At 38.0% G+C, this 17,264-nt stretch overlaps 1 protein-coding gene across 1 annotated transcript in view; it reads left to right on the top strand.

The window, feature by feature from the left end:
* The window catches only part of epsilonCOP (coatomer subunit epsilon), a 96,198-nt gene extending 79,919 nt beyond the window's left edge, over nt 1-16,279 (top strand). Inside the window, exon 6 of the mRNA XM_067137973.2 lies at nt 15,925-16,279. Coding sequence (XP_066994074.2) covers nt 15,925-16,047 — 123 coding nt within the window. The 3' untranslated portion in view covers nt 16,048-16,279. The remainder of the gene's footprint in view (nt 1-15,924) is intronic.
* The last annotated feature ends 985 nt before the right edge of the window (nt 16,280-17,264 follow it).

A 17,264-nucleotide genomic window follows, 5' to 3' on the forward strand; every position in this document is an offset into this window, starting at 1 on the left:
TATTTCCTTGTTTGGTTATAGTATGATATATATCTAAATCTAAATCTAGCCTTCGAAATCCCTTAAGGGAAATGGCCTCCTGCTAAGCAGTACTTCGCTCGGATAAACTCGTTAGGTGAGCAGTCCTAAAGAGTGTGAAAGCATCATGTGCTGCACTTTCCTTGCCTGTTAGTGACACATACATTTTTATCCTATACATCTTGTCTGCTACGTATTCTTGTTCATATATCTAAGCACATACAAAATTTTAATTTACATTTATACACTTAGAGGAATTCTTCAAGGGTCTTCCATTCTTCTCTGTCTCTTGCTCTCCTTGTCCACTGTGCACCAGCCATTTTCTTGAACGAATCAGCCCATCAGATCCTCTGCCTTCCTACGTTTCTCTTGCCAATTCTAGGATCCCACAATGTTAGTCTGTGTGTCCACCTCTTGTGCTCCATTCTTGCTATGTGACCTCCCCATTTCCACTTCAGTCTGTTCGCTATGTTGAGTGCATCTCTTATACCGGTCCTTCTGCGTATCTCCTCGTTCCTCATTCTATCAGTGTGATGTTGAGGATTTTCCTTTCCATCCTGCGTTGGCCTGTTTGCAGCGTTTTTCTTTGCTTCGAAGTTAATGACCAGGTTTGGCATCCATAAAGCATTACTGGTAGTACACACCTCCAGGACTGCGGTCTTCATACTTAGCTTTCTTAGCTTTAGGGATTTGTCCCTTAAAATGAATTTCAGGGACCAGAAATTTTTCCATGCATGACCAATTCTTCTTTCAATTTCTTTCTCCATATTGTCGTGGATTGATATGTTCTGGCCCAGGTATGTGTAGGCCTGTACGTACTCCAATGGTTTACTGTCTACGTGTATGGGTTCTGCTGTTGTATTGGTCAACAGCTTTGTTTCTCTTGGATTCATGGATAGGCCAGTTTCCTTGCTGACCTTGTCTAGTTCCTTTAACATCTGTTCCATCTATTTAAATACCTTTGAAATATAGAGTCAGGTGTGCCATCTGTAAATATTTGGCTGAACTATGGTACAAATTTAACAATTTGGAAATGTTTTGTCTCATATTGGGTTTGTATTTACTAAAATCTTGATGCATATATTTTTTCTTTTTGACATCCATATGAGGATTGACCAATCCCTAAGTGTGTGTTACCATTTTTAGGGAATCTCATGTCAAAAATCATTTCCAAATCTATCACTGAGGAAGGTTTCAATATGCTGTGAAGCACATCAGTATTGGATATTAAAAGTGACTATTAGCTTCATAGTCTGTATTGATAGTTCAAGCATACAAGTATTAAGGATGAGTTCTCCACCTAATCAATACTTTATTTTACATAGTGTCAATATTATTTACATAAAAGAATAGTACCGGTTTCGACCTGTAAATAGTCATCTTCAGCTGTTGAAGAACCTGCTTAATAGCAAATGTACAGAATAAATACGACTAAAATTGAAATTAAACAAGAATGCCATTAAAATAAACATGAATGCCACTCTTCAAAAAAATACTTAACTTTAAGATATATACATATGGTACAGTTTTGGGGGTTAGAGGGCTTTTACCTTGGCCCCATGATTTCTACATATTTCAAAAATTATATTTGCTGAGGTTGAAATTGGATACTATTCTTAGTTTTTCAAGAATCATTGATATTCTGGTGTCAAGTTCGAATATCTATGTTAAATGCCAACACTATGTCCAACGGTTTTATGGGATGTTTCAAAGTTCATTGTCGGGCCGCAAATATGCAGGGACCCCTTGTTCATTAGAATAAGAGGTTCATTAACCTGTTTACAGATACATAGCTTATTCTCAGTCTATATCAGTGCTGAAAAACACGTTAGTGAATGCCACTATTCCAAAAAATACTTAACGTTAAGATATATACATATGGTACAGTCTTGGGGTTAAAGGGCTTTTATCCTGGCCCCATGATTTCTACATATTTCAAAAAATATATTTGTTGAGGATGAAATTGAATACAGTTCTTAGAGTTTATGAAGAATCGCTGACATTCTGGTGTCAGTGTTGGATATCTAATGTTAAATGCCAACACTATTGTAATATATTCTGTTACAATTTTCAGGTTTATTTCTAGAACTTACGATTGTAAATCATGTGGTTAAAATCAGTTGTGTCAGATTGTCAGTACGTAAGGAGAGGACGATGTGTACGTCATTGGGTCATGTGGCCGTTCAAATAAAGCTCTCTCATTGGCTACTCCTATCTCGCCTATCCATAGCCTAAGCTTTCCCCTGACCTCAAGTCAGTCGTCATGTAGCCTGCACCTGATTCATTCCGACTCCTTAGGTGATGTGGTACTTTGAAAATAACTTGTATTTTTACTGGTTATCTACCTCAAGATGTTCCATACGTAAAAATTGACGACGATGTAAAAGTCATCACATTGCACATTGCAGCGAGTGCCAGTGCTTCGTCATGGCAACAAAAATTTCTCGTGTATTCTCTCAGTGAATGACGCAACATAGTACGGTCCGTTGTATTGGGCCTCCTTCTGAAGCAACGTAATATCGAGTGTGCCTTTCGCTCCATGCCTTTAGACAACAGTTTTTTCGCCGCCTTTGCAACTTTAGCTCAATTATATCACGCAATGTCTTTAACTGGTAATATTGGACCATTTGACAGTTCGGAAGAAACTTTGTCAACCCACGTGGAATGCTTTGAACTTTACGTACAGTGCAATGATATTCCGAATGCTAAAACGGTTAGTACATTCCTAACAGTGATCGGTGTTAAAATCTACAATTTACTGAAAGATTTAATCACCCCTGATAAACCTTCTGACAAACCCTTTGATACCATTGTTAAAATTGTCCAAGACCATCTCCATCCTAAACCTTCATTTATAGTTGAACGATATAAATTCAGCAGGCGAGATCAATTGCAACACGAGACTGTGTCAGATTTTATTGTTCAACTAAAACAGTTATCCAAGTATTGCGAGTTCGAAGACAAACTTCCTGATTATTTTCGGGACAGATTAGTCAGTGGCATCCGTGATGAATCCATCAAGAAATGACTGCTGTCGAAGGAGAACCTCACATTCCAGAAGGCGGAACAGCTGGCAATATCGCTGGAAGCAACTGACAAGGATGCAGTGTCCTTGGCCTACCACACCACACCAAGACTCCAGAAGTTTACAGCACGGCAATTTCCACGCAGCAATGTTGTTATTGGTATAAGTGGTATGTTCCAAGCTGTCAGTGGAGAGATGGCGTGGGAAGACATCAGTAGACAAATAAGTTTGGATGGTGTCTTTAAAAGTAGGAAAGATCACAATATGAAGATAAAGTTGGAATTCAATAGGACAAATTGGGGCAAATATTCGTTTATAGGAAGGGGAGTTAGGGATTGGAATAACTTACCAAGGGAGATGCTCAATAAATTTCCAATTTCTTTGCAATCATTTAAGAAAAGGCTAGGAAAACAACAGATAGGGAATTTGCCACCTGGGCGACTGCCCTAAATGCAGATCAGTAGTGACTGACTGACTGACTGATCAGTCCCACAGGAGTTCTTTTATGTGCCAGTAAATCTACCAACATGAGGCTGACGTATTTGAACACCTTCAAATACCACCAGACTAAGCCAAGATAGAACCTGCAAGTCGGAGTCAGAAGGCCAATGAAAAGTAGCAGGCTGTGAAATTATACATAACAACTTTAGTAACTGCGTCATGCTTCGTAGTAGCTGAGAGGCTTCATGTGTGGGTGTGAGTAACATTGGCGGTAGTTTTGACACTTGTGGAATTGTGTGACGAATTTAGTATATTTTAGTGGTGTTCGTAATGAGTTCAACTAAGAAACGATATTATCAGTCTTTTAGGGAGACCTATTCCGCTTAATTTTCTTGTTTTATACGATCGTGGAAAAGTGTTCCCAGTGTTAAGTGAAAACACATGAGCCCTCATCAAGATGTAACATTGTGTAAGTATTTAATATCAGGGTGATCATGACATATATTTTACTTGTATTAGTATTGTTCGTAATCTCCCTCCTTGCCGTCCTTTTCCGCTATGTCTCAAGACTTTGCAGCGTATTCCCGTGTTGTTAAAAAAACCCATTCTGCTTTAGGATCTTCTGGATTTATCTTTTTAAAAGTTGCCAGATATGGCATTGTTTTTGTCAGGTTATGACTATGACATTCAGTATGTTAAATCTCAGTGCCATAGCAATGCAGATGGCTTATCTAGGCTACCTTTATCAGCCAATCATTTTGAGGACGTTGATGTTAGTTTAGAGTATGTAGGTAGTTATTTACAATGCATAATGGAATCTGATGTTCCCATAAACTTTAACAGTATACGTATTGAGACCCCAAAAGACCAGGAGTTAAATAAAATCCTAGGCTATGTGTTGTACGGATGGCCTACTACGCCAGATCCAACTTTAAGCAACTTTGTTAAAAGGCAAGCTGAGCTAACTTTAGAATAAGGAATTTTGATGTGGGGCTACAGACTCGTAATTCCAGGGTCCTTGAGAAAGTCCTTGTTAAATGAATTACACAGTGGACACCTTGGGGTAGTTAAAATGAAATCATTAGCTAGATCGTACTTATGGTGGCCTTCAATTGATAAGGACATCGAGGCTGTAGCCAGCAGTTGTTCAGCGTGTCTTGCCCAGCGAGAAAGTCCTAATAGAAGTACACTTCATGTATGGGAATTTCCACCCAATGTATGGCAAAGAATTCACATAGATTTTTTAGGACCTTTTAAAGGAAAACTATATTTAATTGTAATGGACGCTCATAGCAAATGGTTGGAAATTGAAACAGTTAACTCAACTTCAGCTAAGCAAGTCATTGAGAAATTGCATCCTATGTTCTGTAGATTTGGTCTTCCCGAACTCATTGTTAGTGATAATGGCCCTCCCTTTTCCTCTGAAGAATTTTCTTGATTTTTGAACCAAAACGGGATAAGGCAAATGCTGATAGCACCATACCATCCTGCTTCTAACGGGCAGGCTGAGAATGTAGTTAAAACTGTTAAAAAACCGTTTAAAATGTGCAATTTTTGAAAATGAAGATGTAAATTTAGCTTTGAGTAGATTTTTAATAGCTTATCGTAACACTGTACATAGCATGTACTAATGAAACTCCTGCTAAGCTAATGTTCAATCGCCCTTTGAGAACTAAGTTGGATTTGATCAAACCTAATTTTCAAAAAGCTGTAGCAAATAAACAGGACGAACAAATAACTAATGCAGGAGGCAGTTACACTAGGCAATTAACTATTGGACAACCGGTATTAGCTAAAGACTACAGAGGAAGAGATAAGTGGGTAGAAGGTAGCGTTATACATAGACTAGGCCCAGTTACGTATTTAATTCAACTCGAGTCTGCGTTGACTTGGAAAAGACATATAGACCAGCTAATAGGGTTATAGTCAAGGCCAGTTATTTTTAGCACTGACTGCTGTAGGGCTAATCCTTTACAGCAAGGGACGTCACAGTTAGTTGACTCTCCCTCACTGACTACTCCTCTGCTGACACCAGCCTCTGAGTGCCAACACAGTTCTCCTACTTCTCGCTCCCCGGCTCCTCCATCACAACCTGTATCACCACCCCGTCATAGTCCAGTTGCAGCTAGCAGATGATCTCTGCAACCCTCACAGCTAACTGTTACGTCACCTGTCGCAACTAGACGCTATCCAGTTCGAGACAGGAAACCTATTGTAAGGTTCAATTCAGAGTAGGTCACTCTTTTGTATTGTATAGTATTGTATAGCATGATAGTATGTTAATTTGATTTGATTTTTCAAATTGTTTGGTTGTTTATGAATCATACACAAACATTTAGTTACATAATCACTTATTGTATTTAGTATATATTGGTGTGTTTTCTGTGTTTTCTAATGAATGCGTACGATACTACATTGGCCTGATCTGTTGTAGTCAAGATCTTAAGGAGGAAGGAATGTAATATATTCTGTTACAATTTTCAGGTTTACTTCTAGAACTTACGATTGTAAATCATGTGGTTAAAATCAGTTGTATCAGATTGTCAGTACGTCAGGAGTGGACGATGTGTACATCATTGGGTCATGTGGCCGTTCAAATAAAACTCTCTCATTGGCTACTCCTATCTCGCCTATCCACAGCCTAAGCTTTCCCCTGACCTCAAGTCAGTCGTCATGTAGCCTGCACCTGATTCATTCCGACTCCTTAGGTGATGTGGTACTTTGAAAATAACTTGTATTTTTACTGGTTATCTACCTCAAGATGTTCCATACGTAAAAACTATGTTCAACGGTTTTATGAGATGATTCAAAGTGTTGGGCCGCAAATATGTGGGGACGTCATGTTCATTAGAATAAGAGATTTAGTAATCTGTTTACAGATATCTAGGTCATTCTCAGTCTATATCAATGCTGAAAAACATGCTAGTTTATATTATACTTCTTTGTTGAGGTTTACATTGCTGTGTGCGACATATTGAAATCAATGAAAGTGAGTTGTGGGTGCTCCCTTCTTCATACTTGCGTTCCCTCAGGTTTTTAAAATTTACCATGTGTCTTGGTGTGTGTGCTATGTACCAACTGATGAACCCAACTTAGCACAACGGGGGCGAAATGCTGGCAACCAGGAATGAGGTAGCTGGAAAATTTATAATGTCCAATGACGGACCATTTATATTGGTATTTGTTGCTTTATGCGCAGAAAAAATGAAACCCCTACTTGTTGTGCTAATTTCAGGAGAGATTTATTCGGCAATTGTTAAAGATTTGCATGAATTTCATCTAGCTTTCCCCTGTTAAAACTGTTTGTTTGCACTTGCATTTCTTATGTTCTACTGAGCCAGTAAGTATTGTGAATGGCTGTTCTCGAAGGTGGCACTTCACCAAGCAAGTTCTGAACAAATTCAGCACGCACCTGATGAGCTATTCGTATTTAAAGTATGTTTCATTCACGAAGATGTGCTGTTGTAATGAAAGCATCTTTGTAAATGAACAATCTAGGGCTTCGACCTTTGATTGAACACTCACTATCGCAGGCGCCAGACTGGCTTTCAAGGACAGAACCGGTGCTATCATGCGCCGGGCAGTAGAGAAGGAAAAGGCTCTGTCATAGGTCAAGTGTTAAAAAATGAAGCCCTGTAGTAAGATTTTATCTGTGAGAAAATCTTACCAGATGTTCTGTTAAAAACTGTAGAATCTACTGCTTTTTCTTTTGTTCCATTCTTTTACTCAAAAAGAAATTTATGCTCCTGCTCATTCGCCTGCCCTTGTATGAATTTGTGGGCCTTCTGGCCAGTTTGGCGTCAGCTTTCATGCCGCTTATACACCAGATGCTGAGCACTTGAGGACATTTACTCCATACTGAATCACTGACAGACGGATCCCTTCATTGGACCAGGAGGCCCACAGAATCAAGTTGTAAATGTCCCCGCAGCCTTATACAGTAACTTATAAATGTATATCACCTATTCACCAAGGAACACCTTGTTTTAATTTAAGCGCTCTCATATATATGTTTGATCAACTGACCTCAAGACAAACCAAGAATAAAGAAGAAAATACAAAGACAATCACCACAATTTTAGCACAGTTATAGATAGTAAGTTGAATGTGTTTCTTTCCCTTTTTTTTTAACTGTATTGTTTTCACACACACACTCTCTCTCTCTCTCTCTCTCTCTCTCATGAATTAAGATTCTAGTCATTCTAATATGGGGACATAAGTTGTGACACAAGCCCCCTTTTATGCATTAACTGATCAACATCAGCCTGGTTAACCTTTTAAGTGCCGAGTTAGCAGTTGACTATTTAGTACCTCAGTGCTGAGTTTTTCATTCGTATGTAAAAAAGTTTGTAGGAGCCTCAATTTTTAATGTATCAGTGGGGTTATTAACTTAAATTGTTTAAAAATGTTGGTTCTTCATCTAAATTCAAATGGACAATCCTACACTTAAGTTCAATATTATTTTGAGTTCTCGTGGACCGTCTGTAGATGGGTGTAGCTGTGCTGGACCGGCCACGTCAGCCCGTGTATAGGCAGGCGTAGCACTCATCGGGTTAAGACTTAATGTGCTTCTGAACATGTTTCTTCAACAACAAATTTAAGACTTGCAAATTTTGGTTTTATATTTGGTAACTGTTTTTGCCTTGATATTATTTCCATTTTGGTATACATGGCTGAAGATGACCTAAGCAAAAGAGGTCGAAACTAGTACCATTATTAATAAAACATAGAAACATTAAATTAATTTTATTGAATACCTTTGATTGTGATCAGTTTGTCAATACAGATCCAGAACGAAACTTATGACAGCTTTAAGTAACATGTAATTAATCTCATAATAGAACCGTATTGAGGACAATATATTAAAATTATAAAATCCTTTTAATAACAACCACCTACTCAATACAATATATTACTCATTAAATTATAAAATAATCATGAGGTGTCTTCAATAAAGGAACATGTTTCGTTCGACATAGCGAACATCATCAGCCTTAATTTACAAAGATTAAGTCAGGGCCCTGAGCTGAATTATAAAAATTGTTAAAAGAGCGACAATGCCATAATAAAAAGTAAAATGATAACATTAGACTTAAAATTGTAACAATAGGTACAAATTAACAGCAAGTATTTGTAGAGGAATACTTTGAACGATGGTAGTCTATAAAGTTAAAACAAACATGAGGTTGTTAAAGTAAAAAGATATAGATATAGTGGATCTTAAAATATATGTCAGTGCGTGAAGCGTGGATTAATTATTGACTATGGAGTTCTTAAATTGAGCAAAACAAAAGTTGAAATAGAGTTTGATTAGTACGAGTCAAACTGAGTCAGTTAAAAGGCGCATGGCGACGAAACTAAGGTTGAAATGACGTGAACTTCAGTAGTTAGGAATTCTGTAGGAGAGCCAACACAATGCCAGAAGGAAATACAGGTTGAACTAGTCCGTATTTACACGCTAGCAGTAAAATTAATCTTATACAACGTAGGACACCAATGTGGACTCGTTAAAAAGTAACTATAAACTTGAAAGTAGGGAGAGTTCCAGCAAACCAAGAGATGGATGGAGCAGATTATGGCACAATTGGAGTTAAAAAACTGGAATGAAAGAAAAGGGAGGAAAAATAAAGTTATGTTATAATGAAAAAAATCCAGGCCTATTTCAAGTTACTAACCCTCTAAAGAAATACGATATTAATATCGCTTATAGAACCCAATATACGTACCGTAATATATTCTTCAATTCAAATATAGTTAACATTAATCACAATAAATTCTCGAACTCTGGTATCTATAGGCTTAAATGCACCCATTGTGGATTCTCCTACATCGGAGAGACTGGACGTAGCTTTTTGACCAGATACCTTGAACACTACAACTCTTCGAAACATAAAAAGTATTCCGCCATGAGCACCCATATGGAAGAGACTGGCCACAGTTTTACTACAATTGAAAAAGACCTTCAAATCTTGAAATACGTCAATAAAAGTAAACTTATGACAGAGTTTGAGAACATTTACGTATTCCTAGACCAGCATTTTAACGGACATCAAAATTTAAATGATACTTCAGAAATTAAAAGTCCAATAATCGAGAAAATTCCAGAACTACTCTCTCTTTTCAATATAAATAATAATAACTTTACGAGAATCTTTAATTATACAACTGTTAATAATACAACAACTACTACTCTACTGCCCTCTCATGCGACACCCCCTCCACGAATACCCGACCCGCCTAAGGAATCGGTCACCCCTCCTCCTCACATGACTCACTGCCCGCCTCTACGTATACATACATACAACACTAGAAGCAGCAATAAGGTTACTCGCCAGTTTGATTCGCGCAGCCCACGTTAGCGAACACCTCACACTAGTCCCAAGGGCAAGCCTCCTTCTTCTTCTTCTTTTTTTCTTTTCTTTTCTTTTTTTTTTTTCATTATAACATAACTTTATTTTTCCTCCCTTTTCTTTCATTCCAGATTTTTAACTCCAATTGTGCCATAATCTGCTCCATCCATCTCTGGTTTGCTGGAACTCTCCCTACTTTCAAGTTTATAGTTACTTTTTAACGAGTCCACATTGGTGTCCTATGTTGTATAAGATTAATTTTACTGCTAGCGTGTAAATACGGACTAGTTCAACTTGTATTTCCTTCTGGCATTGTGTTGGCTCTCCTACAGAATTCCTAACTACTGAAGTTCACGTCATTTCAACCTTAGTTTCGTCGCCATGCGCCTTTTAACTGACTCAGTTTGACTCGTACTATTCAATAAACTCTATTTCAACTTTTGTTTTGCTCAATTTAAGAACTCCATAGTCAATAATTAATCCACGCTTCACGCATTGACATATATTTTAAGATCCACTATATCTATATCTTTTTACTTTAACAACCTCATGTTTGTTTTAACTTTATAGACTACCATCGTTCAAAGTATTCCTCTACAAATACTTGCTGTTAATCTGTACCTATTGTTACAATTTTAAGTCTAATGTTATCATTTTACTTTTTATTATGGCATTGTCGCTCTTTTAACAATTTTTATCATTCAGCTCAGGGCTCTGACCTAATCTTTGTAAATTAAGGCTGATGATAATCGCTATGTCGAACGAAACATGTTCCTTTATTTAAGACACCTCATGATTATTTTATAATTCAATGAGTAATATATTGTATTGAGTAGGTGGTTGTTATTAAAAGGATTTTATAATTTTAATAATAAGCTTTAAGTAAATCGAGTTATTCATGCTTATTAATTTTGTACATTATTTTACATGCATATTTTATTTAACCTGTATTATTCATTTTCCATACAAAACTTCTATTTAATCAAAACTCAACTTGGCTATCTCACAGCAAGCATATCACAAAGAATGCTACATTAATTACTATTGCTATATTATGTTAGATCTTGGTGTTTCATCAATGCAGACCTTTTCTTAATCAGTCATGTTTACACCTAATACAAGTAACAAACTTCATACCGGTTCCGTATTGACTTTATGTATCTAAGATAAATTTCTTTTAGAATTTTATCTTAGATGTTTACACCTGTCTGCCACAAGTAGTAAACAGGTCACAATGCATGACTTTCCTATTTATTCCAATTTTCTTCAAATAACCTTCTTTATAAGAGGGAGTGTGATATGAAAATTACCATTACCAAAAGTACACTGTTGTGCAAAACTTAAGGACGAGATAGATAAAGCAACATAACGTATCAACTACTTGGTGGAAATGAATGAAAGTGCGGTAATATGTTGCCAGAGGTCTCCCACACGTGCATAGAAACCTGGCGTGAGGTCAGCACAACTTTAGCGCCAAATGGGTCTGGCCCCACAAAACGAGGCAGTTGAAGTAACGGGACAAGACGGTGTGAATCAATCGTCGAGCTGTTACAGTTGCACTGTGGTGGGGTTATTCATTACAACATGGCCCTGAGACAACATTTGGATGACTTCACACAGGGAAGATTCATCGGGAAACTGGAAGAAGGACGAAGTCGTCGAGTGTAGCCCAGGAGTTTGGTATTGTTCACAGCATTGTTTCACGCGCATGCAGAACATTCCGTACCACAGGCACTGCTGCCCAGATGAGAGGAGGGGGTCGACTATGGTCAACTACAGCAGGTATTGCTCACAGCATTGTTTCACGCGCATGCAGAACATTCCGTACCACAGGCACTGCTGCCCAGATGAGAGGAGGGGGGTCGACTGCGGTCAACTACAGCAGGAGATGACCACTACATTGTGCAGCTGGCAAGAAGAGACGCCAAACAGCGGGTGCAATTGCAGCTACATATAACAGAACTGCAAGGCACCCAATCTCACGCTCCGCAGTGGCACAGCAACTGCATGGGGGTGGTCTGTTTGCCCGACGACCATTAAGTTGTGTTCCATTGACACCCGCACATCGGCAGCACCATTTGCACTGGTGATAAGAGCATCAGGTGTGGAGCGACGAGGAGTGGGGTCGCGTGGTCTTCTCATATGAGAGCAGATTCAGTCTGAGTAGTGATTCTAGTCGTACCTTATCTGGCGAGAAGTGGGAACATGTAATGCACTCAGGAATATTGTTGAACATGATCATTTTGGTGATCCAAATGTTGTGGTGTGGGGAAGCATAATGTTGCATGGGGTACACTCGCTGGTCAACGTTATTGTGACAGTGTACTCCTGCCGCAATATGCATCTTTTCAGGCGTGCATTCAGCGCTGACTTCATTTTTATGGATGACAATGCATGGCTGCATCAAACAGCCCAGGTCGAGGAGCTCTTGGAATGAGAGGATATTCGACGAATGGACTGGCCTGCCCGTTCCCCCGACTTAAATCCCATCGAGCATGTGTGGGACATGTTGGGCAGGCATATTGCAGCACGTCCACATGCACCAACGATCATCCAGCAGTTGTCGATTGCACTAGTGGAGGAATGGAACGCCCTACCACAAGAATTCCTTACCAATCTTGTGGCCAGTATAGGAACATGTTGCAGAGCATGCATCGCTGTCCATGGTGATCACACATCCTTTTAAGAATGATGTCTCTTCTTTCGTGATGTCCAGGGGACCGTCATGAGTTGCAGTGACTTACTCGCCATTTCTGTTTGTCTCATTGCATATTCCTTTCAGTTGCCTACCGTACCATACTGTACCTGTATGGTTCAAGTTTCATTGACCTATGTTACTTGGCAGTGACACAAGATGTGGAAGTTACTTTCATCCTTAAGTTTTCCACAGCAGTGTATAAAGTGATATCAGTTGGGGAGAAACCTAAGAGAATAGATGTCAGATAGGGAATACAAAACTGAAACAGGTAGATCATTGCAATTACCTAGGATGTGTATTATCCAAAGAGGGTAGTATAGTAAGTGAAACAGAATTAAGATGTAGCCAAGTTAATGCAGTGAGCTTGAAATTGTAATTAGTGGTGTTCTATAAGAAAGAGGTGAGCTTTCAGATGAAATTATCTTAACCTTGATCTGTTTTCATACCATCTTTGCTGTAAGGGAGTGAATGCTGAGTGGACTCAGGATGTCTCATTCAGAAGTTGGAGGTAAAATACATGAAAGTAGTAAGAATGATTGCTTGTACAAACAGGTGGGAACATTGGCAGGAGGATACTTGGAAGGAGGGGATAAAGGCCAAGTTAGGAATGAACTCTGTAGATGGAGCTGTGCATATAAACTTTCTTAGATGGTGGGAACTGGTGGAGAGAATGGTTGAGGATAGATTACCTAGGAAACTAATGAACTTGACCATGGAGGGTAAGATAAGCAGAGGGGGAACTTCACAATGGTTAGATTTGGTTTTTAATGTTTGAAAGATAAGAACTGTGGATTTAAGTGAGGCTATAGATCTAGTTGCAAATAGAGGATCGCGGAGGCGCTTAGTTAATTTGGAGGATTGCAGACTGAATGCCGAAAGGCATAACAGTCTGTAATGATATATTGTATGTAATACTATTTTTAATTCCTGTATTGTTGTTAATGTTTTAGTATTGATCTTGGAGAATAATGTATTTTCTAATTTAACTCAATTTGGTATCGGTATAAATCACTGATCTCTATACCTGGATGGCTGGTAGCTTGGGTAGCAGTAAGCCGAATAGAAGATGACTGGCGTACTAAGATGGCAGCGAGCGTACGGTGCAATAGACCACGAGGGGGTGCGCTTGCTTTGTTTATGCTTAGTTTCGTGACGCCAGGCCTCTTGATTGTAGTTCCACGAGTGTTCTGTGCTGTGTTATTGCAAAGTAAATAGTAGTGTATTTTATGAATTTAGGTTCGTTGCCTCGTAGTATACTTGTGGATTACAAGATTCAATTTAAATATGTATGTGTTTATCTGAAATATGAATGAAGAAACATTCTACGGGGTATTAACATACCGCAGTGTTCAGCTTATGGATGTACAAACAGAACCGATCAGCAGAAGGAGAAATCATTTCATCGGGGAGTTTTATACTGTACATAAGAATCTTCCTAGGGTAGTGTTTTGAGTTTTAGGTTTATTGTATCTTATTTCACATATTCCGGGAGAAAAATGGCAATTAATTTTTGTAGGTTTCCTTTCTCGAGACCCGAACATCTAAGATCATCGATTAGGAGTATCAGGCGGGAGAAGTGGGAGCCTTCTAAAACAGCTGTTTTCTGCTCGGATCACTTAGAGGAAGACTGTTTTGATAGAAATGGACAAGCTGGGCTGAGTGGCTCAGACGGTTAAGGCGCTGGCCTTCTAACCCCAACTTGGCAGGTTCGATCCTGGCTCAGTCCGGTGGTATTTGAAGGTGCTCAAATACGACAGCCCCGTGTCGGTAGATTTACTGGCACGTAAAAGAACTCCTGCGGGACTAAATTCCGGCACCTCGACGTCTCCGAAGACCTTAAAAAGTAGTTAGTGGGACGTAAAACAAATAACATTATTATTATTATTATTATTATTATTATTATTATTATTATTAGAAATGGACAAATTGTACACCTTAGAAGTGATGTACAGCCAACTGTTTTCAATTTTACTGAACGTTAACTGCAAGTAAAGATTTACTTATTTTTTTTTTTTATTTCTCATAATTAAACTGACAGTTTCGATGAAATAATTGACGTGACCTTATAACAATCTTAGAAAATGAAGTCTGGAGGAATTCTAGACCTTATTTACATCAGTAATAATTATGGGTTTCAGACACTGGAGTGGTGGGAGAAGGGAAAGTGTGGTGGGTGTTTGGGGATATCCCGTTATACTATTCGTGGTATTTGGGACTCTTTTAACTGGTGTTACATATTTCTGATGATGACTATCAATATCGCTTTGCTAGCTGAATTTAATTAAAGAGGTATGTAATAGGAAATTAAGCTGCAGGTAATGTGATATATTGACAAGTTTTGAATATTTGCTGGTTTTATAAATGTGTACATTTGCTTCAGTGATACCTTAATTTGATAATATGCGCGTTATTTCATGGAAACAGGAAACAGAAATTCATTATCAAGCACCGATGACGATATGTCGAATCTAGGCCTGTATAGTGAGCTACGTTTATAGGTACATCATTTTAAGAATGCATAATTTCGTGGCATATATGTATACAATTTACAGCAATGTTTCCAAAAACTGGTTTTCACTCGTATTGCGTTACCGATCGCTAATTGCATGTATTCAGCATCTAAGTTAATATTTGTCGGCCGTTATTATACACTCATGTTTATTGCTATCTCGGAGATTTAGTGACCTCGGAATGACGTGTCAGTGATCCTAATGTCCTTAGGCTTTGAGTGAACATGTCTCTATATTTTTAATTATTCCAATGCGCCATTAATTGAGACTTAAAATTGACTATATTATCATTGCTTCCCCATAAGGAGAGCTCTAGGTTGGGTACGCCAACATGGCGAACCGCGCGCTCAACTTGGCGTACTTTCTCCTGCAGCAGAGACCTGCCATCAGCGATCCATGTATAGAGATCAGTGGTATAAATTCATCCCTGTTTTAAATCTTAAGTTGATTTAAGGTTAGTATATAAGTCTCATTTTATTTTTCAGTACCACTACAAATTTATAATCTGGAAACACATCTGTACATAGTAATGTTGTATTTTAAACTGATTTTTATTTTGACCTGATATAATTTGAGGAATCTGTAGGTACCAACATTATTGGACTCAACATGTCAATCTGTGTATAATGTTTCTGTTTCACTCCTTGTGTCTTAACTTTTCATTCATATCATAAATTGTGTTTGACCAGCTAGAAAGAATTCTCATTCTGTCTTGTCACTGAAAATGCAAGAATTTAAATTATCTTACCTGAATTTCATTTTGACTTTTATGGAAGGAATTTTCATAACTTTTATGTTTAGAAATGTTCTACTGAATGGCAGTTTCGTGCATTTCTGTAAGCTTTTAAAATCAATATTAATTTCTTCTTCTTTTTTCCGCAGGTTTCAAACCGTTTCCTTAGTCAGTTGATGGATTGTCACACAGAACATGAGTTTGTCAAGGATTACAAACAGAAAGAAGCAGAATTTGATCGTTTAGTTCGACAGTATGCTCCGTCAGCGTGAACTTCAAAATTGTGTATATGTGTAAAATATTAATATATATTTAACTATAATGTTCTGAATTAAGCCAGTGCTATCTATCAATTGATTATCTTCTGAGAGGTTTTGTTGACACAGCCTTCTAATGTTCAATTCAGTCTCAAGGTGTTACCTGCTAGGACCTCCTAGGTCCTAGGTTCTGTTTCTTTATCTGGAATTTCATGTCCAATTAAAAGCAATATTATGGTACAAGTTACATTTTCCCAAGAGAAATATGTCTGAAAATTAATAAAATATTTTAAGTATGTTATTCTAGTTGTGTTATACAGTTGCACCCACACTTTTACTAACTGCATTTGGTGTCTAACCAAAACATTCAGTGAAGCTCATTCATAGATCACCCAACAGAGATCTTGTTTATTCTGCCGTATGGTATATAAAGTTAGGGAATAAAGCACTACAGTCTAGGTATAAATAATTTTATTCGTGCTGGATGAAATGGTAAGTTAGCGGAATGTGCTTAAAGTTTAATTTTTAAAGCGTTAGTCCTATCGAAAAGTACTACAGAACAATAGTTATAGAAATACAGTTTCCAATCATTTATATCATACATTTTTCTGTACCGACTATGATAAGAGAATTAATGAATTTAGGCTTTTGTTGCTTAGTCCATATCAACACTGAGCATTGCCAACGTGGAAATATTGTTCAGTCGTGTTAACTGGCAGTGGTTTTTGTCATGATTGTCTTAAGATGTAAAACCACGTCGTCATCGGTCCATATCACAAGGAAACTTGTGAGGATGATAGTAAAAAATCTGGGGAAGAAACCTGTAAAGGAACAATCACGTGAAGAATAAGAGGGAGTCATGAAAAACGGAAGGACATCAGATGCCTGAATGTCACAGAGTCAGAAGAAGACTAAATGTGAGGCCTATAATATTGAACGCTCATAAAACTAATCAACAATAACATTACACAGACCATTGTTGTGATGCCATTTGTCTCTTCTTCTCCTGTGTCCCGAGTAAAACAGCATGCCTGACTATTGGCGGAAAGTAGCCGGGGAGTTTGATGACTTTGTACATTCTATATGAGTGTCCCGTCAACGACTGGTACTGCAGTTAGTCTGAAATATGATCCAGTTTTAACATACAGGGTGGCGCACGAATAGTTGACACATTTAAGTTTAGAATATCAACTTTATTTTTCACAGAACACTAATGAAATTTTAGACACAGG

Source organism: Anabrus simplex, chromosome 1, assembly GCF_040414725.1.
Source record: "Anabrus simplex isolate iqAnaSimp1 chromosome 1, ASM4041472v1, whole genome shotgun sequence".
In the NCBI taxonomy this organism is placed as follows: domain Eukaryota; kingdom Metazoa; phylum Arthropoda; class Insecta; order Orthoptera; family Tettigoniidae; genus Anabrus; species Anabrus simplex.